Source organism: Felis catus, chromosome D4, assembly GCF_018350175.1.
Source record: "Felis catus isolate Fca126 chromosome D4, F.catus_Fca126_mat1.0, whole genome shotgun sequence".
NCBI lineage: Eukaryota > Metazoa > Chordata > Mammalia > Carnivora > Felidae > Felis > Felis catus.
The window spans coordinates 91404074-91425891 of record NC_058380.1 but is presented as its reverse complement, the minus strand read 5'-3'; the positions used below and the strand labels follow the sequence as shown (position 1 = coordinate 91425891).

Here is a 21818-nt window from a genome sequence, read left to right as displayed (position 1 = left end):
TCGGGGGCCTCAACTCCTGGGTAAACATTAATGGGGCTCAGTACACAGCAGGTCATGTGTGCGCCCAGCAGATCTTTGACCGGCAGCTGCTCCCGCCCTGTGTTTCCTCCCCGCAGGTGCCCCCTCACTACCCTCACAGGTAGGAGCTTCCAGAACCAGGTGGGGGCCCAGGGACATCGAGACAAGGGCTGGTGACCTCCCGGCCCAGGGCTCAGGCCCCACTCTGAGCCTCCTGAGCTGAGGACAAGAGACAGGAGGGAGGGTGACAGAAAGCTCTCCAGTACCTGGACCCTGGGGCCTGGGAGGGAGATGGGGTAGACGACTAGACGGGGGATCCAGACCCAGAGGGCTGAAGAGAGGAGCCTTGAGGCGAGGTGGGGGCACCCAAGCCCCTTGCCCTGCCCCCATCACTGGGGGTGGGGCCCTTATCAAGCAGAGACGTCACGGTCTGGTATCAAATGCCAAAGTCTAAGCTGGGACCATCTGCAGTGTCCCTGATGACACCTGATAGGAGAGGTCCCTGGGTTCCCGGCTCCTAGCCACTTCCGGCACCCGGCACCCTGTGCCCTGGGCCACCCACCAGGTCTTCTTCCAGCCAGGACCAGCGAGGGAGCCAGGGAGCCAGGGTCCCCTCGACTCTGCCCCCGAAACGGGACTGGGCTCTCCTGACAGCTGCCTGAGGTCACTATAGCCATCCCCCATAGATGGACGAAGCAGGAAGTCGGCAAGGCGGGTGTGGGGGGGAGGGGAGGGAAGACAGATCTCAGGTTAGAGGACCCCAGGACCTGGCGGGGCAGGGGGAGGCTATGTATCTGACCTGCTTTCCCCGCCCCCAGCAGATCCAGGCCTGGGCCTGGTCTATCCCTGCCAGAAATCCATGCCGAATTCCCTCACGGGTGGCCAGGTCCCCCCCCTTACTCTGGACACAGTTGGCCTGGTGGACCGGAGCCTGGGAAATGCAGGTACCAAGAGCCCCAAGGGACCAGGCCTCAGCCTGCCTCTCTGCCTATCCACTTAGCCCCTGACCCATTGCTCTGTGCAAGTGGGGAGGGGGCTCCTGCCTATCTCCTGGAGAGCCCATGGGGACCCATGACAATTCCAGTCAGGGCCAGACAAGCTGGAGGCCCCCTTTCCTCTCTCTTACCCCAAGTCCCTATGCCACAGTCCCCTTCACCCCCTCTGGCCCCCCACCTGGGGTGTCCTTGGCCCTACTTCACCTTGGCTCCTGCAGGGACCTCCGGTTCTGCCCCAGTCTTGGAAGAGGGGAAAATGGACCCCTGGGCCCTCCCTCAGCTGAAGGACACTGGCCAGTCCTGGAAAGGTAGGTCTTGAGGTGTCGGGTAACAGGCCAAACGGGGCTCTGACCCCCCAGGGTCTGAGCGTGGAGAGGGTCCTTAGGGAGAGAGCGCAGGGAGGAGGTTTGCCTCAGCAGGCCGTACGGAAACCTACTATGCAGACCACCGCCCCAGGGATCCTTGTCCCTCAGATCAGCTGCCTGCCCTGTCTGGAGATGAGAGCCACCCTGACCCAGCCTGCCCCTCCTCCTGCCGGCCAGTAGGCTTCTGGGAGGTCCCAGGAGTAGTCTGCTTGGCCATCCTGCCAAGGAACAGAGAGGGGACCCAGACCCTGCCTTGGGGGACAAGGAGGCAGACCCAGGCCCTGCCCTGTGAAGAGACAAGGAAGGGGGGCCCTGGCCCTGCTCTGGAGGGAGACAGGAGGAAGTGGCCTGGGAGGCATCATGGGCAGGGCAGGGCTGGGCAGGGGCTGGCACTGGGGACAGCCCTGTCCTGTGTTCTTAGAGCTCAGCGTGGCCGGCAGGGTGCTCCGGGTGGCCACTGGCTTCCTCAAGGCCTGTGGACTCCTGGGCAGCCTCTACCTCTTCATCTGCTCCCTGGACATCCTCAGCTCCGCCTTCCAGCTGCTGAGCAGTGAGTGACGGGGGTGAGGGGTGGGGGGTGGGGGGCAGTGTGCGGGCGGCCTGTCGTGCACAGCTTCAGGGCGCCGCTCTCTGGACACAGGCAAGGTGACTGGAGACATCTTTAAGGAAAACGTGGTGCTGTCCAACCCCGTGGCTGGACTGGTCATCGGCGTGCTGGTCACAGTTCTCGTCCAGAGCTCCAGCACGTCTTCCTCCATTGTGGTCAGCATGGTGGCCTCCAAATGTGAGTGCACCCCCTCTCCTCCCGGGACGGTGGTGGCTGGGCAGGGTACGGGAGGTTGATGCAGCACCCCCACAGTGCTGACCGTCCAGGCGTGTGTGCCCATCATCATGGGCGTCAACGTGGGCACGTCCATCACCAGCACCCTGGTTTCAATGGCACAGTCAGGGGACCGAGATGAGTTTCGGAGGTGAGTTGGGAGCTGGGGAGGGCCGGGGGCCGCAAGCCAGGCCACCGCTGAGGCCACCGACCATCCCCCCCCCGCTCAACGCGGCAGGGCCTTTGGCGGCTCAGCTGTTCACGGCATCTTCAACTGGCTCACGGTGCTGATCTTGCTGCCACTGGAGAGCGCCATAGCCCTGCTGGAGAGGCTCAGCGCCCTGACTCTGGGCGCCACCAGCCTGCAGCCTGGGGGGCACGCGCCCGACATCCTCAAGGTGCTAACGCAGCCTCTCACACACCTCATTGTGCAGGTGAGGAAAGTGCTGCCCTCGGGCGGCCCCTCGGGCTGGGGAATGCGGGGAGTTGGGGGGGGAGCCCCAGCCTCCGTCCTGGGCCCTGCACTGGGTGGGGGGAACAGAGGGCAGAACGAGCCGGGCTGTGGGCGTGAGTCCAGGCGAGCGGGTCCAGTACCCGGTCACAACGCCTCTCTCCCCCAGCTGGACACCGATGCGATTGCAAGCAGTGCCACGGGCAACGCCACCAACAGCAGCCTCATTAAGCAATGGTGCGGCACCAGAGAGGTGATGGTGAGGTGCCTCTGACCCCTGATCTCTGACCTGCCGAATTACTCGGTCCCGCCGGCTCTGAGCCGGTCCTGAGCCTGCCCTGCCTCGCCTCCCCAGACCTCGGGGAACAGCAGCGACTGTGGAGCGGCGGCCTCTGGCCCCTGCCCGGAGAGGAACGGAACGGCTGCGGTGGAGCTGCTGCCCTGTGAGGCCCCGCCCCCGCCCCCTCCGGCCCCGCCCCGCCCCCCCCCCCGTGGTTCACCAACCCCGCCCTGCCCCCAGGCCACCACCTGTTTGTGGGGACCACACTCACGGACCTGGCCGTGGGCTTCATCCTGCTGGCCGCCTCCCTGCTCCTGCTCTGCACCTGCCTCGTCCTCATCGTCAAACTGCTTAACTCTGTGCTGCGCGGCCGCATCGCCCAGGCCGTGAGGAAGGTCATCAATGCTGGTGCGGCCCGGAATGGGGGCATGGGGGTGGGGGCGGGGCCGGCGGCCGGGCGGGGGTGACCCCGTTCCCCCCACCTTGCAGACTTCCCCTTCCCCTTCAGCTGGCTCAGCGGCTACCTGGCCATCCTGGTGGGCGCCGGCCTGACCTTCGTGCTCCAGAGCAGCAGTGTCTTCACGGCGGCCGTTGTGCCGCTCATGGGTGAGTGCAGCGGGCGGGCCCTGGGCCCTGGGCCGTAGGCGCGAGGGCTCAGGCCCGGCGGTGACCCGCCCCCCCCCCCCCCCCCCCCCCCGGTTCCCCCAGGGGTCGGGGTGATCAGCCTGGAGCGCGCATACCCCCTCTTCTTGGGCTCCAACATTGGCACGACCACCACAGCCCTGCTGGCTGCCCTGGCCAGTCCCGCAGACATGCTGCTCAGCGCCCTCCAGGTACCACCCTCGCCCCCCTCCCTGGCCCCCTCGGAATCCAGGCCTGGGGCTTCCCCCTTGGACTCCACTCCCTGCGGCCAGGCTGGCCACAGCCCAAGCTCTCCTGGGACCCATCTCCAGCTGCTGGGTCGGACCCACAGCCCCACCTCCTCAAACCCTAGCGATCCTGTGGACGTCCCTCCGAGCCCCAGCCCCGCTCTTGCTCCCCTGGGCCCACGTCATTTCAAGGATCATGTGGTCTTGGGTGCCTTCTCTTCCTTTCTGGCAGCCCCTGCCCAGCCTCCCTCGAGGAATCCCCGTGCTCCACTCCCAACCCTGTGCTGCTGGCTGTGCTCCTTCAAGGCATCCTGGTCCTGGGGGGCCTTAAGCCCCTCTATTGCACCTCCTCTGGGATGCACCCCCCTCCCCTACCATCTAAACCCGACAACATGCCCTCTTTCTGACAAAACCCCGCCTCACCTGTGCCAGGTGCTCCAAGTTGTTGTTACACACGACCGCAATTCTGCCTCCAGGATGCCTCCCTCTAGTTCCCTAGCTCTGTGCCCCACACCCAGTCACATCTAGTCCTGCCGACTCCATCTCTAAGTCACCCCTTCTTTGGCCCACTGCCCTGGCTCGAGTTTCCGTCCACCACTGGCTCTGCCCCAATGCCCAGACAGGCGCAGCTCCTGAAAGCCCAGATAGATCTTCTGCCCACCAGGACATGAGCCCCAGCCCTCCCCACCATCCACCTGCATTTTTACCTCTGCTCTGTCCACTCGGATCCTCTCGGTGCAGGGCCCTGGTCCACCCCCTCCAGGAAGCCCTCCAGACTGCACCTTTCACACCGACCCCTCAAGTCCAGCAGCCCCTGGAGGGGACTATGTTCCCTGCATGTGTGGCCCTGCACCTCCTCCCCACAGGAGCCAGGCCAGAGCCCAGGGGAGGGCCAGACCCATATGGTCATTGGTGGCATAGTCACCACACTGGGATGCTGGACTGGGCTCCCTAAGTGTGTGGGGGGGAGAGGAGGCGAACCTGAGGAGTGCACCCACACCTGGCCGGAATCTGTCCCCCTGGGTGGCCCTTCCGGGCCAACAAGTGGACCTCCATCGGGCTCTGGATTTAGTACCCTTTAGGTTGGGGGTGGGGAGGAGGAGGAGCAGGTGTCCTGGGTAGCCTAGGGGGACCTGTGTGCCAGGCCCAGGCTCCCAGCCCCTGCCTGCCCCCGGACCTCTAGGTTGCCCTCATCCACTTCTTTTTCAATCTGGCTGGCATCCTGCTGTGGTACGTGGTGCCTGTCCTGCGGCTGCCCATCCCACTGGCCAAACGCTTCGGGGACGTGACCGCCAAATACCGCTGGGTGGCCATCGCCTATCTGCTGCTCAGCTTCCTGCTGCTGCCGCTGGCCGCCTTCGGGCTCTCCCTGGCAGGGAGCACAGTGCTGGCTGCAGTCGGAGGACCCCTGGTGGGGCTGGTACTCCTCGTCATCCTGGTCAATGTCCTGCAGCGGCACCGGCCAGCCTGGCTGCCACGCCGTCTGCGGTCCTGGGCCTGGCTCCCGCTCTGGCTCCATTCTCTGGAGCCCTGGGACCGCCTGGTGGGCCGCTGCTGCCCCTGCAGGGTCTGCAGCCCCCCCCCGGCCGCTGCCAAGGAGGCCCACTGCTACGAGAACCCTGAGGTCCTGGCCTCCCAGCAGCTGTGAAGGGTGGGCACCCCCACTTCGTGGACTTCTGGGTGCCCTGGGGGATCCTAGTAGCAGGAGACTTCCGAGTCACCTAGCTTGGCTTCTTTCCAAATAAACAAGACTATAAACCAGGTGTGAGTGGTCTTCACTCCCCCGCCTGGGGACGGCCCCTGAGCTGGCTCCCGGGGGACGTGGAGGTGGACAAGCGCCAGCTGTCCCCCAGCCGACACTCGGGACCCACTGCAAGTCCATGTGGGTGTGGGCACGCAGCTGGCCCCCGAACCCGAGGCCGTAACCGTTTCTCTCCTGAGCCTCCAGGGAAAGAAAGGGCCAAGCGGCTGCCACTCTGGAGGTGGAGACATCCCTCAGCAAGAACCTGTGCTCTGAGGAGGCTGGACGTGTCCGGGGCCCTTCCCCATGGGTGCAGGGGGGAGGAGCAGCCGTCTCCCATCCCCCCTCCCCCCCCCCCCCCCCCCCCCGCCCGCAGAGGACGTGGCCTGGGAGCCAGGCGTGGGCAACCTCTCCGAGGGCCAGCCCCATGGGTCCTGCAGACGCACAGGGAGCAAGGAGGGCAGTGTGAGGACCAGGAGGCCCCAGGCTGCCCCTGTCCGTCTCTCTCAGATGGGTGGGGTGCAGGGCAGTGTCCGGGTGAGACACAGGGCTGTCTTGGGTCCAGCAGAGCAGGCACTCAGCACCCCTCAGGAAGCAGGTCCTGCCCCTAGAGCCACCTGCACCTGGAGCCCATGCCTCCCCAAGCCCCTCGGCTGTGAGGTGGGCGAAGTTCAGGTGAGGGGGTGAGGCTGAGCGATGTCCACCCACCTGAGGGTGCACCCCCCACCCGGGCTCCGGCTTGCCCCTGCCCCTCCCTGCGGCAGGGGCGTGGCCCACTTCCACCCTGTAAGGCTTGTCGGCCTGCCAGCCAGTAAGCTGACTCCAGGGAGTCAGGGCCTCCCTGCTCCCATCCCAGGGCTTCCTACAGCACCTCTCTCACCTCCCCACCCCCGCCCAAAACAACGAAAGCTTCCTAGGTAAAATTACATCTGTCGCCCAGAACTCAAGCCCCGAGGGGCACATGCCCACCTCCATCAGAAGTGGAGATGACCCTGGGCAGGGGCCTGGGTTGCCTAATTCTTAGTATGCTGCTGTGGTCATCACCTCCTCCTTGTCCAGGGAATGCTGCCCGCTGGGGGACGCACCTCTTTCCCAGGCCCTCTGGGTCTGCCTACCGGGACCCAGTGTGGGAAGAGGTCTGAATGGCCAGGAAGAGGAGGCCTGAGGAGTCCCGGGTCACTTCTTGCCCTTGGTCCCGCCTTTCCACTCCCCCTCAGAACTCCCAGCCCTCCCCATGTCCTCTCAGCTCTCGGTCCCCTCACTCCCCATGTCCCCTGCCCCCCCCCCCAAGATCCCAGGCCTCCTAAGCCTGAGGTTCACTGCCCACTGAGGCAGGTAGCTACTTGTTCTGGGGCTCATGGGATCAAGACCCCCGCAGCAGGCTCATCCACGACAGCTTGGTTCCCTCCGATTTCAGTGACCTCAGGACGCTCCTGGTGGTGGACATCAGCCTCAAGGTTCCTCTGATGAAAGTTCCCAGAGGTGGGGCTGGGCCTGGCTAGTTCCCTGGGGAGATTGGGGGTGGTGGTGGTGGTGGTGGAAGCTTTCTGTCCCCACTGTGGGGACACAGAGAGAGGGGAAGAAAGTACCCCATGCATCCCTCCTTCCGGGGCGGGTGAGGCCGCCCACAAAGGCTGACTGCAGGTCCTTTGAGGCCGTGAAGGACTGTCTGCCTGCTGCCCCTGCCTGGCGGTAACGCACCCTCCCGCTGGGACCATGGCCACGAGTAAACAGAGCCTTCGTTTGTGGATGCCTCCAACAGCTGCAGGCTGGGGCGGGAGGGGCAGGCGCCCAGCACTCCCACGGCCCCTGCCCAGACTTCCCAGCACGTCTGGCCCTCTCTGCCCTGCATGGCTCCCGGCCACAGACCCCCACGGGGCCCAGGCCCCCAGGGCTGGCCCTGCTGCCCCATTAAGGCCCATCTCTGCACACTGTGGCAGGAACTGCTTTGGCTCAGGGTGGGGATCTGCAGGGCCTCCGCCAGCCAGCCCAGTGCAGCAGCAGCCACCTTGGTTTCTTGGGCTCAAGCCTGAGAGCCACAGGGAGACTCGTGCTGTCTTGTTCCCAGTGTCCATCTCACGGGGACAATGGGAAGGGCGAGGTGGACAAGCTGGTGTCTCAGAGCTCGGAGGCTCACACCTGGGCAGAAACACAGCCTCTGTTCCATCACCCATATGAAGTGGAGGTGCCACACTGAACTGTGGGCACGGGCCTTTTCCAGAAAGTGGGGATGTCAGGCCATACACCCTGGGGGAGGGCGATGAGAAGAGAAGCCTTTGACAGACATCTCAAAGAGCAACCTCCCCAGGGCTTTGTACCACCCGCTGGCTCATGGGGGGGGGGGGGGACATCTGAGCTTCTCTCTTTCTCACCCGATTTGTGGGTTTATGACTGCCACAGAGCCGGGCCTTGCCGACTGCTGCTTGGGCAGCTGAGTTACTTTGCAGGGCACTGTGAGGAAACCGCGATGCCAGGCAGTGACCCTGTGAACAGCACCTGCTGGGGGGAGGGAGACCCGTGAGCAACAGAAGCTAGGCCCACCTTCCCCGCAGGTATGTGGGGGAGGGGGCTGGTTCCCCAGGCCCCACTGGGACTGACTGCTGACTCACCCTCCAGGCCAGGACCGCAATCCGGAGGAGCCCAGCTGCAGACCGCTCTCCAGGGGATGAAAATGCTAACCTCTGTGCCAGCATGCTGCTTGTCTCAACAATTTCATCCACAGTTCAGTTTCGGACGTCGCATTCCATAATATGTTAAGGTCGCACGTATGCCATAGTAACGCGGTATCGCATACCGTAGGGTGTTATGCAAAGAGAGTGCGTTCTCCTTACAGAAAATAACCAGGTATTGCCCCCCAACACCTCTGGGTCGGGAGACAAAGGAAGCAGGACGTTCCCTGAGAAAACCAGAATCTAGGGAGGCTCCAGTGGCCACAGCAAGGGAGACAGTTCGAGGCTGACCAAAGGGTGTGATTCAGTTGTTCTAAAATGTTACAAAAACGTACGCAAATGCAGTTTTTAAAACGACTGATTAAAAATGCGACCATATGTAATTTAACTGTTTTTCCTTCACAAACTACAGAAAAAGTAAACGCATTTGTCAAGCCCAGGTATGGTGGGGGGGAGCGGGGACGGAGCGCCCGGAGATCGGGGGCCCGCCCTCGTCTCCACGCAGCTCTGTGCGCCCCTGGGGGCCGAGGCACCAGGCGACCGGCGCGGGGCCAACTCGTCTCCACAACAAGTGCGCGCCGCGGCCAGGCAGGCCCCCGCCCTTCCCTCCCCTCCCCAGGCCCCGGGGCCGAGGCCCCACGTGCTCCCTCACCTGACCGCGACCGGAGCGGGCGTTGGGACCGAGGAGGGCAGCCCGGGACCGCCAGGCCTCGCCCACACGCTCGTCCCGGCGCCGCCCCCGCTCCCGCCCCCTCGTTTCGTTCCCCGGGGTCCTAGGCAGCCGTGCCGGAGAAGGCGCTCGGCTGGCCCGGCCCGCGCGCTCGCCCCCCGGGGCTGCAGTCTCCTGCACGTGTGCGCGCGCGGCCCGCAAGGGCACAGCCCTACGCCGCCGCCCCACCTGCGTTTCCCGGGGCGCGGACAGCGGACTGCGCCCACCCCGCGGCCCGTCCGGCTGGCCCTCCCCGGGGCGATAAGTCCCAGCCCGCGCCCGCAGCCCGCCCCCGGAGCCCGCCCCGCCCGCGCGCGTCCCCGCGGCACTGCGGCGGTTACCAGGACGCTGGCCCTAGGTCGGCGTGCTCTCCGGGGCCAGCCAATGAGAGGACAAATCAATCATTTGAAACACCCAATGGCCAGAGTACTGCAGCGCGAGGGAGGGGCTTTTGATAGGGAGAGCAGAGACCGAGGCTGACCAATGAAGAGCGAACGGCGGTGGGAAGGTGGGCGTTAGGCGGTTGGATTGACGGGAAACACAGCCAGTCAAACCAGAATGTTTGCCAGCCTCGTTCTCGCGGCCCAATACGAGGCTGGCGGAGGCGGGTGCGACGGATATATAAGCGTTGGCGGAGCGTCGGTTGTAGCACTCTGCGCGCCCGTTCTTCGGCTCTTGCGTCCGTCCTTCCGCCCGCGCCGCCGCCGCCGCCGCCGCCATGAGGGAGATCGTGCACCTGCAGGCCGGCCAGTGCGGCAACCAGATCGGCGCTAAGGTGGGTAGTGGGGCGCACGGGCCCCGGCACGGGTCTCCCGGGCGGGTGGGCGGGCGGCGGAAAAGATGGCGGCAGCGGGCCGGTGGGCGGACGGCGACCCGCATTGCGGCCCGGCACAGGGTCGGGGCCGGGGCGGCGGCGCTGGCCCCCGGGGACGGATCTGGAGGAGGCCGCGGGGTGGCGGGGGAGGGGAGGGCCGCGCCCATCCGGGGCGGGGCCGACTCCGGGCCCCGCCGGCGTGACTCAGCCTCGGCCCGGCCCGCCGGCGTCTCTCGCAGTTCTGGGAGGTGATCAGTGACGAGCATGGCATCGATCCTACCGGCACTTACCACGGCGATAGCGACCTGCAGTTGGAGCGGATCAACGTGTACTACAACGAGGCCACCGGTGAGACACCACGCCCCTTTCCTAACTCCTTCCTGCCTCCCCCGCGGCTCTTCTCTCGCTGACGTTCTCTTACCCTTCCCCCCCCCCCCCCCCCCCCCCCGTCCCAGGTGGCAAGTATGTGCCCCGAGCTGTGCTCGTGGACCTGGAACCGGGCACCATGGATTCCGTGCGCTCGGGACCCTTCGGTCAAATCTTCAGGCCAGACAACTTCGTTTTCGGTGAGCCGCGGTAGGGGCTGGGCGGCGGCTTGATAGCCAGGACGGCTCAAAGGTCAAGGGGTGCCCAAGGTCACCGCCGTCGGTACCGCAGAGCTGAGATCCTGATCCACTCTGCCCCCTGAGCAGACGCTAGCGCCCGTGGACACCTTCCTCCTCTCCCTGGAGTCAATCTCCTCGTAAAGCGGCTTTGGGAGGGAGGCCCAGCTGTCCACCCGCAGGGAAGGAGTCAGCAGATGTAATCTTTCTGCTACAAACGTTGAATTGCAGGCAGTGGAAGCTGTGTTTGCAGCTCATCTGTCCTTGAGAATTGGCAGGGGCCGCCTGTGGGAGGGGATGGCTTATTGTTAAGCCATCTTGGCTTGATTCCTAACTTAATTTTTGATCGGGCAGGCTCTTAACCTTCTGGCTTGGGGGTCCATTTGCTCTACCTGCTGGTTGAGTTCACACCATGTTACTTGGGGTTTTTTGGCACGGGTGACCAGTGGGGACCACATGCCCGGCAAAGAGTGACTGGCTGCCTTCTTACAGGTCAGAGTGGTGCCGGGAATAACTGGGCCAAGGGGCACTACACGGAAGGTGCAGAGCTGGTCGACTCGGTCTTGGATGTCGTGAGGAAGGAGGCCGAGAGCTGTGACTGCCTGCAGGGCTTCCAGCTGACCCACTCCCTGGGCGGGGGCACCGGGTCTGGGATGGGTACCCTCCTCATCAGCAAGATCCGGGAGGAGTACCCCGACAGGATCATGAACACGTTCAGTGTGGTGCCCTCGCCCAAGGTGTCGGACACGGTGGTGGAGCCTTACAACGCCACCCTCTCGGTCCATCAGCTCGTAGAGAACACAGACGAAACCTATTGCATTGATAACGAGGCCCTCTATGACATCTGCTTCAGAACCCTAAAACTGACCACTCCTACCTATGGGGACCTCAACCACCTGGTGTCAGCCACCATGAGCGGGGTCACCACCTGCCTGCGCTTTCCCGGCCAGCTCAATGCTGACCTGCGCAAGTTGGCTGTCAACATGGTCCCCTTCCCCCGCCTGCATTTCTTCATGCCCGGCTTCGCCCCACTGACCAGCCGAGGCAGCCAACAGTACCGGGCCCTGACGGTGCCCGAGCTCACCCAGCAGATGTTCGATGCGAAGAACATGATGGCTGCCTGTGACCCCCGCCACGGCCGCTACCTGACCGTGGCCGCAGTGTTCAGGGGTCGCATGTCCATGAAGGAGGTGGACGAGCAGATGCTGAACGTCCAAAACAAGAACAGCAGCTACTTCGTCGAGTGGATCCCCAACAACGTGAAGACCGCCGTCTGTGACATCCCGCCCCGGGGGCTGAAAATGTCCGCCACCTTCATCGGCAACAGCACGGCCATCCAGGAGCTGTTCAAGCGCATCTCGGAGCAGTTCACGGCCATGTTCCGGCGCAAGGCCTTCCTGCACTGGTACACGGGCGAGGGCATGGACGAGATGGAGTTCACCGAGGCCGAGAGCAACATGAACGACCTGGTGTCCGAGTACCAGCAGTACCAGGACGCCACGGCCGAGGAGGAGGGCGAGTTTGAGGAGGAGGCAGAGGAAGAGGTGGCCTAGAGCTGACACCCGGTAAAGCACGCGGAAGCTGTGTGAACTCTTTATTCGCTCACGGTCTGTTCTCTGATAGCCATGTCTCTGTGTGCACTTGCTCTTTTCCTTGTCTTGACGTCACATGCTGTACAGACGCCACCATTAAAGCATTTTCATAGTGTCTGGTCTCGCCTCTCCAGTTCCTTCTGATAGGCTTTGCGGGTGCTGTTGCCAAACGTCATTGCGTAGTTGTCTTGCATGGCTGCAAGGGGGAACACTGCAGCTGAGCCCCAGCCTTGCCCACACCCAGGAAGGGCATTCAGAGGGCTACCCTGGGCACCTGCCTCCTGAAGATGGGCTTGGCCTGTCCACACTGAACCTCTGGAGGACCAGCATGGTCTAGAAGCAGTCAGCCTCTGGCTTTGAGTAAGGGGCTGAGCCCCTTCCACACCAGGGGGGGATGTGAACCCTGGGATCGTACAGCTGGCTCTGTGCCAGTGGTACAGCGTGGGTAGGGGACCCCAGTCACCCAACTCCTTCCTGGAGCAGGCTGGTCACTCTGCCCTTGTTGAGCAGGTGGGGGGGGGGGGGGGTGTCTGTTGTGTACTCACATGGTATAAACCCCATGTAGAAAGGTATCAGGCCCTTGCTGTTATAGATGGTGTTGCTGGGCCAGTGTGTTCTGGGCAGCCTTTCACCCAGGGCACAGATAGGATTTTTGATCAGGAACTGTGGAAACAGGCAGGTGCTGACGTGCTGCCCTCTCCAACCAGTAAGTGCGACAGGTAATGGTGGAGGCTGGGCTGGTGATCTGAGAGGTGGCTAATGCTCCCAAGGTCTCTTCTGCCCTACCTTCTCCCCACAATGCTGGGGAGTAGTGAGCCTAGGTCTGGTCAGAAGCATGAGGGGGAGCAGCCTCTTTGGGCCAGGCAGTCCCCCCTCCCCAGGCCTCTAAGGAAGCCTGCCCTCCACAGCCCCCTCTGGGGAAGCCGGCTGAGCCTTGGCCATGCTCCTGCCTCCCGGGAGGTGTGGACACGACCTTGCGGGCCATGATGGGCATTTGGGAGCAGGCCCAGAGATGACGTCCTCGTACCTGATTCTTGTCAAACTCGTCCATAGCCTGTGTGACACCATCACAGTAATTCACCCCCATCACCCAGGCAAAGCGAGGGACAAAGCCAGCATATCCTAGGGGATGGAGTCGTCAGGGTCCTGCCCCAGGTCCCCTCCACCTTTCTCTGGGCATACCCACCTGTCCCCAGGTATGTTAGGGAAGTCTGTTGGGGCTCCTTCCCTAAACGTCAGTTTCCCGCTGGGGCCGGGCGGCAGTGGGTGGGCTGGAGTATCCCACCTTGGGAGAGGCTGGGCTCTAGGAAACCGCTGTCAGGACAGGCGCATGGGTGGGGGCAGACCCACCGGCAGCCCTCCTCACTTGCTCCCCCTCATCCTGCCTGGGCTCCTTAGAGCCTTGTTGGGGGGTGGGGCGGGCGGGAGTGTGCTCGCGCCCAGGCCCTGGGCACCCACCTGAGATGGCTTTGCGTTGGATCAGGTTGGGGTGGTCCAGCTGGGGCAGCCTGTGAAACCTGCCCACATCTAATGTCTCCTGCTGGTGGGCTGGGGGTGGGTGTTCATCCCTCCTGCAGTGGTATAGCTGGGATGGGAGGGGGGCAAGTCACTGCCTCAGCCCCACCTGGGTCTGGCAGGGGTGAGGCTTGATCCCAGCACATCTCCCAGTTACCTGGGCCCGCTCAGGGGCCTCGTGGACAGGGGTGGTGCTCTTCCAGCCTTCCTCACCGTATGCCAGCCTCAGGCCTGGGTGTCCAAAGTCTCTGGAGTCCCCCTTCCTGCCTGGTGGGCACGGAGGGTAAGGGGGGTAGGGCATGAAGCCTGCAGGCCGCAGGACCTGCCTGGATACATTCTCTGCCCCCGACGGCCCCTCCTGGGCATTCACCTCCTGGGGTGGGAACCGGCCCAGGATCTCAAAGTTCTTGTAGGGCTTCAGACCTGTATGGATAGGGTGAGTGTGAGTGATGGCACCCAGGAGGGTGGGCCCGGGACAGGCAAGACTGGTGGCGGAGGGCTCACCGGTGTAGTGGGGGATGTAGGGCTCAGTCAGGTCGCGGCAGGGGATCGAAGGTGGCTTGGACTTGCTGAAGTCCTCGATGAACTTGGGCTTGGATATGGGGGACAACACCGAGCAGGGGCTCTTCCTCACGCCGGGGTCTGTGAGCAGCTGCGCTGTGGTGCGCCCATAGGTGTTCCCCACCTGGTAGCGCAGCTGCGGATAGAAGCCGGCGTAGCTGCGGAGGGGGGAGGAGGAGGGCCAGTGGGCAAGGGCAGGGCCCTTGTGACAGGGTGTGGATCCAGCCTGCCGGCCACAGGCAAAGGTACCTGACCTCACAGAATGGGAATCTCAGTAGCAGCTGCTTTCAGAGGCTCTTGAGGCTTGGATGGGCGGCACAGGCCAAGCACTGACAATAGGTCTGCCCCACCGGTGAGACACAGTCCTGTCACCACCAGACTGCCGTCCACTCTCTACCCAGCCACCCACGAACAAGGAGCTTAAAGATGAGGGAATGGGAAGGGGTGGGGGTGGGGGCGCCTGGGTGGCTCAGTCGGTTAAGCGTCTGACTTCGGTTCGGGTCATGATCTCACGGTTTGTGAGTTCGAGTTTCGCATCGGGCTCTGTGCTGACAGCTCGGAGTCTGGAGCCTGCTTCGGATTCTGTGTCTCCCTCTATCTCTGCCCTTCCCACACTCACACACTCACTCTCCCTCTCTCTCAAAAATAAATAAACATAAAAAAAAAAAAGATGAGGGAACGGGGGATTCTGCCCCTTTGAAGCATTTACAGGGATGGTGACAGGTCCCAGAACTGGACTGAGGCACAGCCCAGTCTACACAATGTGGTATCCCGGGAAGGCATCACTGACTTTGGCCCCCCGGGAGGCCAGTAGCCAACTGTATGGAGCCAGGCTGTGAAAAGCAGGTGGGAGGGCTGCTGGTAGGAGGTAACGGCCGGGCTGAGTGTCCTTGAGAGATAGGAGTAGCGTAGGCATCGCGGTGCAGGCCCCAAATGGGGGTAGCGGTGGGGCCTGTATGATCAGCCAAGGAAGGCAAATTGTTTTCTTTCAAAAAATTGTCAAAGGTGTGGGGGTGCCTGGGTGGCGGTTGAGCGTCCGACTTCGGCTCGGGTCATGATCTCACGGTTTGTGGGTTCGAGCCCCACACCGGGCTCTGTGCTGACGGCTCGGCGCCTGGAGTCTGCTTCCAATTTTGTATCTCCCTCACTCTCTGCCCCTCCCCTGCTCATGCTCTGTCTCTCAAAAATAAATAAATGTTTAAAAAGCGTTTTTAAAAACTGTCAAAGTGAATGCAGAATTGCTAGTTTGAGAGATAAGCAGGACTGAGGCAAGAAGGGTAAGAGCCCTCTTCTGTATCACCTGGCCTGATGTTTGCCCAGAACATTGTGGAAAGTCGGGTCTGACTCCTTTCTGGATTCTTTTCTTTTCTTTTTTTTTTTTTCTTTTCTTTTCTTTTCTTTTCTTTTCTTTTCTTTTCTTTTCTTTTCTTTTCTTTCTCTTTTTCTTTTTAATGTTTGTTTATTTATTTTTTTTAATTTTTTTTTCAACGTTTATTTATTTTTGGGACAGAGAGAGAGCATGAACGGGGGAGGGGCAGAGAGAGAGGGAGACACAGAATCGGAAACAGGCTCCAGGCTCTGAGCCATCAGCCCAGAGCCTGACGTGGGGCTCGAACTCACGGACCGTGAGATCGTGACCTGGCTGAAGTCGGACGCTTAACCGACTGCGCCACCCAGGTGCCCCTGTTTGTTTATTTTTGAGACAGCACAAGCAGGGGAGGGGCAGAGAGAGGGGGACAGAGGATCTGAAGTGGGCTCTTTGCTGACAGCAGAGAGCCCAATGTGGGGCTTGAACTCACTCAACCGATTGAGCCACCCAGGTGTCCCAGACTTTTTTCTTTCCCGTGGATGTGTGTGTGTGTGTGTGTGTGTGTGTGTGTGTGTGTGTGTGTGTAGGTGTGCACATATATTCCAGAGAGGGCTTACTTTTACTTTAGTTTTTACCTTGGGGGTACCGAGTAAGGCAGCCTGGCAGCCTGGCCGGTCAGTTTACTCCGGATGCTTATGTCTTTCTAACATGCAGCATTCTATGGAGTGAGCGTCCGGAGTTTATTTGGCCAGCCTCTGCCAGCTGCCGGGCCGTGCCCAGTTTTCTGCTCTTAACAGACCTGTTGGCCATCTGGTAGGGCTCTCAGCACAGTGCTAGAGGGGAGGGGAGGTTTGCGCCCCTGGCAGCCCCGGCCCTACCACTCCTGCCCCAGGCCTCTCCGGGGCCCTCGAGCCTCGTCCCCACTCCCTGGAGACCAGCTTCTGTGCCGTCTTCACAGGCGGCCTTGAGCCCTTCCCCTGCTGCCCTCCCCCATCCTCTGCAGACCCCAGACTCCCCCGGGGCTCCAGCACTTACCCAGGGATATAGTGAGGTTCTGGCGTGAAGAGGTTGTGTTTCTGAGTAGCTGTCATCTTGCCTCAATAGCGCCTTTGATGGCTCCAGCCCCTTTCAGTGTCTGACTCCCTTCCCTGAGAGGAGTCCCTGTTGCCTGGAAACCATTGTGAAGAGGCCTGCCATTGTTGGGCCCTACCTGGGCTGGGCCTTTCCTTGACCCTGTGAGTGCTCCCGTTTTACAGGTGGGACGCCTAGGCCCAGACAAGCAACAGGCTAAGGAGGTGTCACACTGAGGTTCCCTGAGCTCACAGAATTGGGACAGCAGTCTTGGGCCTGTCAGGAAGTGTGGGGCGGAATGAGGCCTGGACTCTTGCTGCCCCCAGGAGGCCAGCAGCCAGCTGAAAAGTAGCTTCCCCACCCAAGCCCACTCCTGAGACCAGAGGCTCTGGAAGCTTCACAGGCATCGTGGGAAGCCTCGTCCGGGGGGTTCTGAGCTTCAGAGCTGTTGCGACTCTGTCCTGGAGAGCCTTTCCCCTGGAACTGGGCACTGTCTTCCATTTTAAACAATTCCTGATTTGATTTGATTTTGTTGTATAGGAATGACTTTCCAACTATAAAAACAAAGGAAGGTACCAACCAGAGAAGAAATCAGCAGATTCTAGTACCTGTTGAAAAAAAAATACTCAAAGGCAGACTACGAATTGGGAACAAAGATTGCAACGAGGGTTGTGGACAGACATGTACGGGTATAGAAACTTTATAAAACAAAAACAAGAAAAATTAGTGCAATGATAGAAAAATGCCCATGTAATGAACATCTTAAGACCCCAGAGTCTATACACAGAAGACTGAACCTGAAATAAACACTGCTGAGGTCTGATGTTGGAAGTCTTTGATGCTCATTGCCAGCAAGGTCCCAGGCACTGTCCAGACAGCACCTGGAATACATATCACACCCATACAAGACACTACGATCTTTGACGGGGCGCTTCCACTCGTAGGAATCTATCTACTCCGAGGAATGACTGACATTGAGCTGAAGACATCTGTGCTGTGTCACCCATCACAGTAACAGGTGTTACAGGGAGCAATCACTGAACCCAAACGTTCAGTGCTTTGTTAATAAAGCTCCCCCTACAGCCACTGTCAATTACGCTCTCAGGGAACACTGTACAAGGGAAGGGCCCTGAGCACAGGTCGTGAGCCCCTCACCCTAAGGAAACACATGTTTCCTCGAGCAAGTCTCCATTTGTCCGTCTGTCCCTCCATCTGGAGCACCTCTGGAGGCCAGGCAGGGTCAGTGCTGGATGGGAGGGATCAGGAGAGAAAGAGACTGGGTCTAGGTAGGGTGGGCCTGGAGGATAAGATGTTCCTGACTGGGCCCTGTCTGCACCGATTAGGTCAAGAACAGGGCTGGGGCTGACAGGCTGGTCAGTTGCAGAGGGCACAGCAAGGGCCATGGTGCCCAAGCAGGCTCGCACTGATTTGGGCTTATTGTTCCTTTGCATTTCAGCCTGAGCAGCCCCGTTCATCTGTGACACCTGACAGCCTCTGTGCTCCTAAGCGGAAGACGGGCCCCCACATCTCCGTACTGCCTGGCACCCGCGTAGCCACCAGGCAGCTCCAGTCCCAAGACAGCCTCTACGGTCAGCATGGTTCACCCAGGCCCACCTGCCATAACTTTTCTTTTTTGAGGCTGGGTTTCCAGCAGGAGCCCCTCCTCCTCCAGGGAGTTTCCCTGGATCCCTCCACCCTACCCCCCTACTGCCTCATTCTGGATGGCACTGCACAGCTGGGCATCCCATAGCACCCACCTCTCCTCATCCCTGTGCAGAGGCCTCGGTCCTCCCAGAAGCCCTGCTAAAGTGGACCCGGGCTCTCCAGGGGACCCCCCATTCTATGAGAGGAGAGGTTTGGGATAAGAAGGGAGAAGAGAGGAAATGAGGCCAAGCCAGGAGTCACTGGGGCCGACTAGGGGTCCTCCCGGCCAAGGCTGACACCAGGGTGACCCACCTGGCAGGCCAGGGGAGGGGCCCCTCAGAGGGGCCCACTGGGGCAGTCCCTCCAGGGCTGGGCAGCGTTCCTTCTCCAAGGAGTCCCTGGCAACGGAGGCGGGGGGTGCCCATTGACTGGCCAGTGAGGTCACAGAGCTCTGAGGTGTCCCTGGGGAAGGGAGCAAGACACTTTGAGGATGAATTTTGACCAGAAGGCTGTGAAATTCCTGGCAAATTTTTACATCAATGGAGGCAAACACTGGACCCATGGCCCCCTGAAGCAGAAGACACTTGTGCCATACCAGTAACTTCCCAGGGAGCTGTGGGTGGGCTCGGGTGTGTGTGTGGGGGGGGGGGCAGCCCAAATGCAGTGGCCGTTGGACTGGTTGGACGGTGCTTGTCTGTCTCCCTTATAGGCCCAAGGCCTGTGTCTTGTTGCTGGGCCCCCCGCCAGGGGCCGCCTGGGAGGAGATGTGGACCCCTGGAGGGCAGGAGTTCCCACCTGGCCTCGGGATGCAAATGAGTCCCTCCCAGGAGCGTCCCCCTATCTGCACCCAGAACCTGAAGGAGCTGTGTGAGTAAGGGTCCTGGCTACCCCCTACCTCCGTCTGGTCTGGGGAGGCGGGCGGGGGGTGGGGGTGGGGGGGAGGCGCCTGCGGAGACTCTAGGCCCAGAGCTTGCTTCCTGCCAGTACTGGAGCGGCGCCCACCCATCCTGACCGACCTGCAGATCCCCGGCCCCACCAAGTACCAGGTGCCCGATGCTTCAATACGCGAGTGCTCCCCACATCCCCACTTCAGCATCGGCCGCAAGCACTCCACCCGCGGTGCGTGGCCCCTCCCTGCGCCCCTCCACACCGCTCGCCCCCTACCCTGGGAGTGGGGCTCCGGCTACTAGCCTTCCCTCCCCAACCACGCTGCCGCTACTGCAGAGGGCGGTGGCCGCAGGGCGTGGCAGACAGCGTGGTTCCAGAGCGAAAGCCCCTTCACACAGAAAGCCGACTTTAACCAAGAGCAAAAGGTGGAGGGCCGGCAGGACAGGTCCTGTGGGGCGGGCTGGAAGATGGGGGCCTGAGAGGGGCGGAGGCCGGCCTGGGGGCGTGTCGGAGGAGGAGCCTGTGGGGGCGCGGAAGGGGGGGGTCTGCGAGGGGCGGGGCTTCTGGGGCGGGGGCTGTGGGCGCGGGCCGGAGGAGGGGTCTGTGGGGCGGGATTGGCTGGTGGGGGCGAGGCCTGTGGAGAGCGGGCTGGAGGAGGCGCCTTTGGGGGCGGGGCTTGTAGGGCGGGCGGGAAGGGGGCCCGAGGGGGCAGGGCCTGTGGGGCGGACAGGAAGGGAGCCCGAGGGGGCGAGGCCTGTGGGGGCGGGTTGGAGGAGAGGCCTGCGGGGGCGGGGCCCGTGGGGGTGCGCGGAAGGGGTCTGGGAGGGGCGGGGCCTACGGGGCGGGGGCTGTGGGGGCGGGTTAGAGGAGGGGCCTGCGGGGCCGGATGGGCTGGTGGGGGCGAGGCCTGTGGAGGGCGGGCTGGAGGAGGGGCCTTTGGGGGCGGGGCTTGTGGGGCGGGCGGGAAGGGGGCCCGAGGGGGCGGGGCCTGTGGGGGAGGGTTGGAGGAGAAGCCTGAGGGGGCGTGGATAGGGGACCCGTGGGAGGGCGGGAGGGGCCTGCAGCAGCCTCTTTCCCCTCAGTGGCCATCGCCCGCGGACTATCAACCACTCAGCCGGCCTGCCTGCCCGGCCTTCAGCTTTGGGGGCCGCCGCCCCGCCTCCGAGACAGTTGAGGCCCGCTCCCGGCCGGGGCTGCTGCGGGCCGGGGGTGCGGGTTACCGTGCCCAGCCCCGGCTCCAGGCCCCTCCTCAGGCCCCGGGGGGCGAGAAGCGCCCAGGCCCCAACACCTACGACATCTCTCCTGGGTGCCGGCTGCAGAGCCACCGCCCGCCCGCCTTCTCCATGAGCCGTTCACCTGCGTTCGCCTCCTGGGTCAGCTCCTGTAAGGAGGCTTCTGATGACAGAGGCCAGGCCCTGGGAGCAGGACGGGGGACTCAGCCTGTGGGGGAGCTGGGAGCTGGCGCCGCAGCTTGGGTGTGGCTCCCGCCTTCTCTCTGCAGCCCACACTCCCGGCCCAGCTGCCTACCATGTGGAGGATTGCTATAACTCGCGCTTCCCCTCAGCACCTGGGGTGGTCATCCAGGGCGTGCGAAGACCCAAGCGCCATGACACAGGACCCTTCTGCACGCTGTAGCCCCTGCTGGGCTCAGCCGGCCGGCCGGTTATCCACGGAACCCTGGTCTCCCCGGGGGGCCCCAGCTTGGCCTTCTGACTCTCTGGGCGCCTCTGATGCCCCCTCCTGGCCGGCCCATCCCTCTGTGAGCTGCGGACAGCAAGGAGGGCCCAGCCGGAAGCCCTCACCTGCCCACCCCCTTGCCACACAGAGATGCTGTCGTTCTTTCCAGCTCTGTTGTGTCTTTCGTGAGCTGTCCCACGGATGTGGCCTGCTGCTGACCTGCCACGTTTGGCTTTCCTCAGCCAGGGGTCTCCCTTTGCTTCCCCTTCAGTGCTCTCTTCTCTAGGGTGGGTGGGGTGGCAGCCTGGGACTTCCTGGCGGGGGACGGGGTGGGAGGGAGACCTGTGGGCAGTACAGAACACCCTCATCTAGCTGTGCTACCCGGCAGACTGGTGCAGCTGCCAGCCCACCCAAAGCCTGCCCAGCCACCAGAGAGGACCCAGGGGACCAGCTTGCCAGGGCCTGGCTCTACATCCTTCAGCTCCTGACCAAAGACCCTATGAACTTGCCTGGGGCTGTGCAGGCCACGCCACAGCCAACAGACTTCCTGGGCCTTGTTAGGGCCCTGCGCTTGCCCACGGCAGCAACCTGCCCTTCTACCCAGGGGTTGTCGCCAAGAGTGCCTCCCTCTGAGGGCCTCACTGCAGCTGGTGGTGACTGCACCAATTCCTCCAGGGATTCCCCCCTATGCCACCCAAGTCCTGGGCCAGAGCTTGACCCCTTCAAAAAGGCACTGCAACAGCTGCTCCTGTGGTGTGGACATCGCCCCATTCTGCAGGGGGGCCAAGGCCCAGGGGGTCTGAATGCGGCCCACCTGTGACCTCTTCTAGGGCTTGAGTGCCAGCACCCCTGGGAATCGGAGCAGTGGGACTGCAGATGGCCGTCCTGGGGCCCTGGGCTGACCAGCGCAGGCAGCAGGCAACAGAGACAGAGCTGTGAGAGCCCTGGTCTTGGGAACTTGGCTCAGGGGGCTCTGCTTGCTGCTGCACCACTGGCAACCCCTAGTCTCAAAGTCAGAAGTGGGACTAGCGGGAAGGATGGAGCAATCCCCTGTAGCTGGGCTGAGGAGGGAGGGCTTCCTGGAGGAAGCAGTAGAGGAACTGACTTTTAAAGATGATCAAGGGGCGCCTGGGTGGCTCAGTCGGTTGGGCGTCCGACTTCATCTCAGGTCATGATCCTGCGGGTTCATGGGTTCGAGCCCCACATCGGGCTCTGTGCTGACAACTCA

General features: G+C 62.6%; 4 protein-coding genes across 12 annotated transcripts in view; 3 read left to right on the top strand and 1 right to left on the bottom strand.

Annotated features, from left to right (window-relative positions):
- The first annotated feature begins 8 nt into the window (after nt 1-8).
- SLC34A3 (solute carrier family 34 member 3) lies at nt 9-5559 on the top strand. 3 transcript variants are annotated; one of them, XM_023243106.2, is made up of 13 exons: nt 9-139; nt 840-962; nt 1232-1321; nt 1800-1928; nt 2019-2162; nt 2238-2349; nt 2437-2632; nt 2819-2908; nt 3005-3092; nt 3170-3337; nt 3419-3535; nt 3638-3762; nt 4982-5559. In XM_023243106.2, the coding sequence occupies exons 1-13, from the start codon at nt 31-33 to the stop codon at nt 5444-5446; spliced, it is 1956 nt and encodes a 651-aa protein (XP_023098874.1). In that variant the 5' UTR covers nt 9-30; the 3' UTR covers nt 5447-5559. The 3 variants fall into 3 exon arrangements, with proteins under 3 accessions (XP_023098874.1, XP_023098873.1, XP_023098877.2); XM_023243105.2 differs by having other exon boundaries at nt 31-139; nt 837-962; XM_023243109.2 differs by lacking the exon at nt 3638-3762 and having other exon boundaries at nt 31-139; nt 837-962.
- A 3971-nt stretch (nt 5560-9530) lies between these two features.
- TUBB4B (tubulin beta 4B class IVb) lies at nt 9531-12040 on the top strand. The gene is made up of 4 exons (XM_011288741.4): nt 9531-9692; nt 9971-10079; nt 10187-10297; nt 10826-12040. The coding sequence occupies exons 1-4, from the start codon at nt 9636-9638 to the stop codon at nt 11884-11886; spliced, it is 1338 nt and encodes a 445-aa protein (XP_011287043.1). The 5' UTR covers nt 9531-9635; the 3' UTR covers nt 11887-12040.
- FAM166A (family with sequence similarity 166 member A) lies at nt 11911-18477 on the bottom strand. Of its 4 annotated transcripts, XM_045042695.1 has the most exons (9): nt 18338-18393; nt 18139-18221; nt 16346-17262; nt 13945-14159; nt 13598-13863; nt 13384-13510; nt 12953-13047; nt 12471-12588; nt 11911-12121 (listed from the first exon to the last, which is right to left on the bottom strand). In XM_045042695.1, exons 3-9 carry the CDS (start codon nt 16399-16401, stop codon nt 12033-12035), a joined length of 966 nt encoding a protein of 321 aa, XP_044898630.1. In that variant the 5' UTR covers nt 16402-17262; nt 18139-18221; nt 18338-18393; the 3' UTR covers nt 11911-12032. The 4 variants fall into 4 exon arrangements, with proteins under 4 accessions (XP_044898630.1, XP_044898631.1, XP_044898629.1 ...); XM_045042696.1 differs by lacking the exon at nt 18139-18221 and having other exon boundaries at nt 18338-18477; XM_045042694.1 differs by lacking the exon at nt 18338-18393 and having other exon boundaries at nt 18139-18284.
- Nucleotides 18478-18486: 9 nt separating this feature from the next.
- The window catches only part of STPG3 (sperm-tail PG-rich repeat containing 3), a 3341-nt gene continuing 9 nt past the window's right edge, over nt 18487-21818 (top strand). The window contains exons 1-7 of one of the 4 annotated variants that reach the window (XM_045042690.1): nt 18487-18622; nt 18735-18892; nt 19010-19144; nt 19250-19338; nt 19996-20286; nt 20415-20877; nt 20979-21818. The exon at nt 20979-21818 is cut by the window's right edge and continues 9 nt beyond it. In XM_045042690.1, the coding sequence (XP_044898625.1) occupies nt 18516-18622; nt 18735-18892; nt 19010-19144; nt 19250-19338; nt 19996-20286; nt 20415-20876 (1242 nt within the window). In that variant the 5' untranslated portion in view covers nt 18487-18515 and the 3' untranslated portion in view covers nt 20877; nt 20979-21818. Of the gene's footprint in view, nt 18623-18734; nt 18893-19009; nt 19145-19249; nt 19339-19995; nt 20878-20978 lie in introns of those variants that run through there. The other 3 variants (XM_045042692.1, XM_045042693.1, XM_045042691.1) reach the window with 3 other exon arrangements.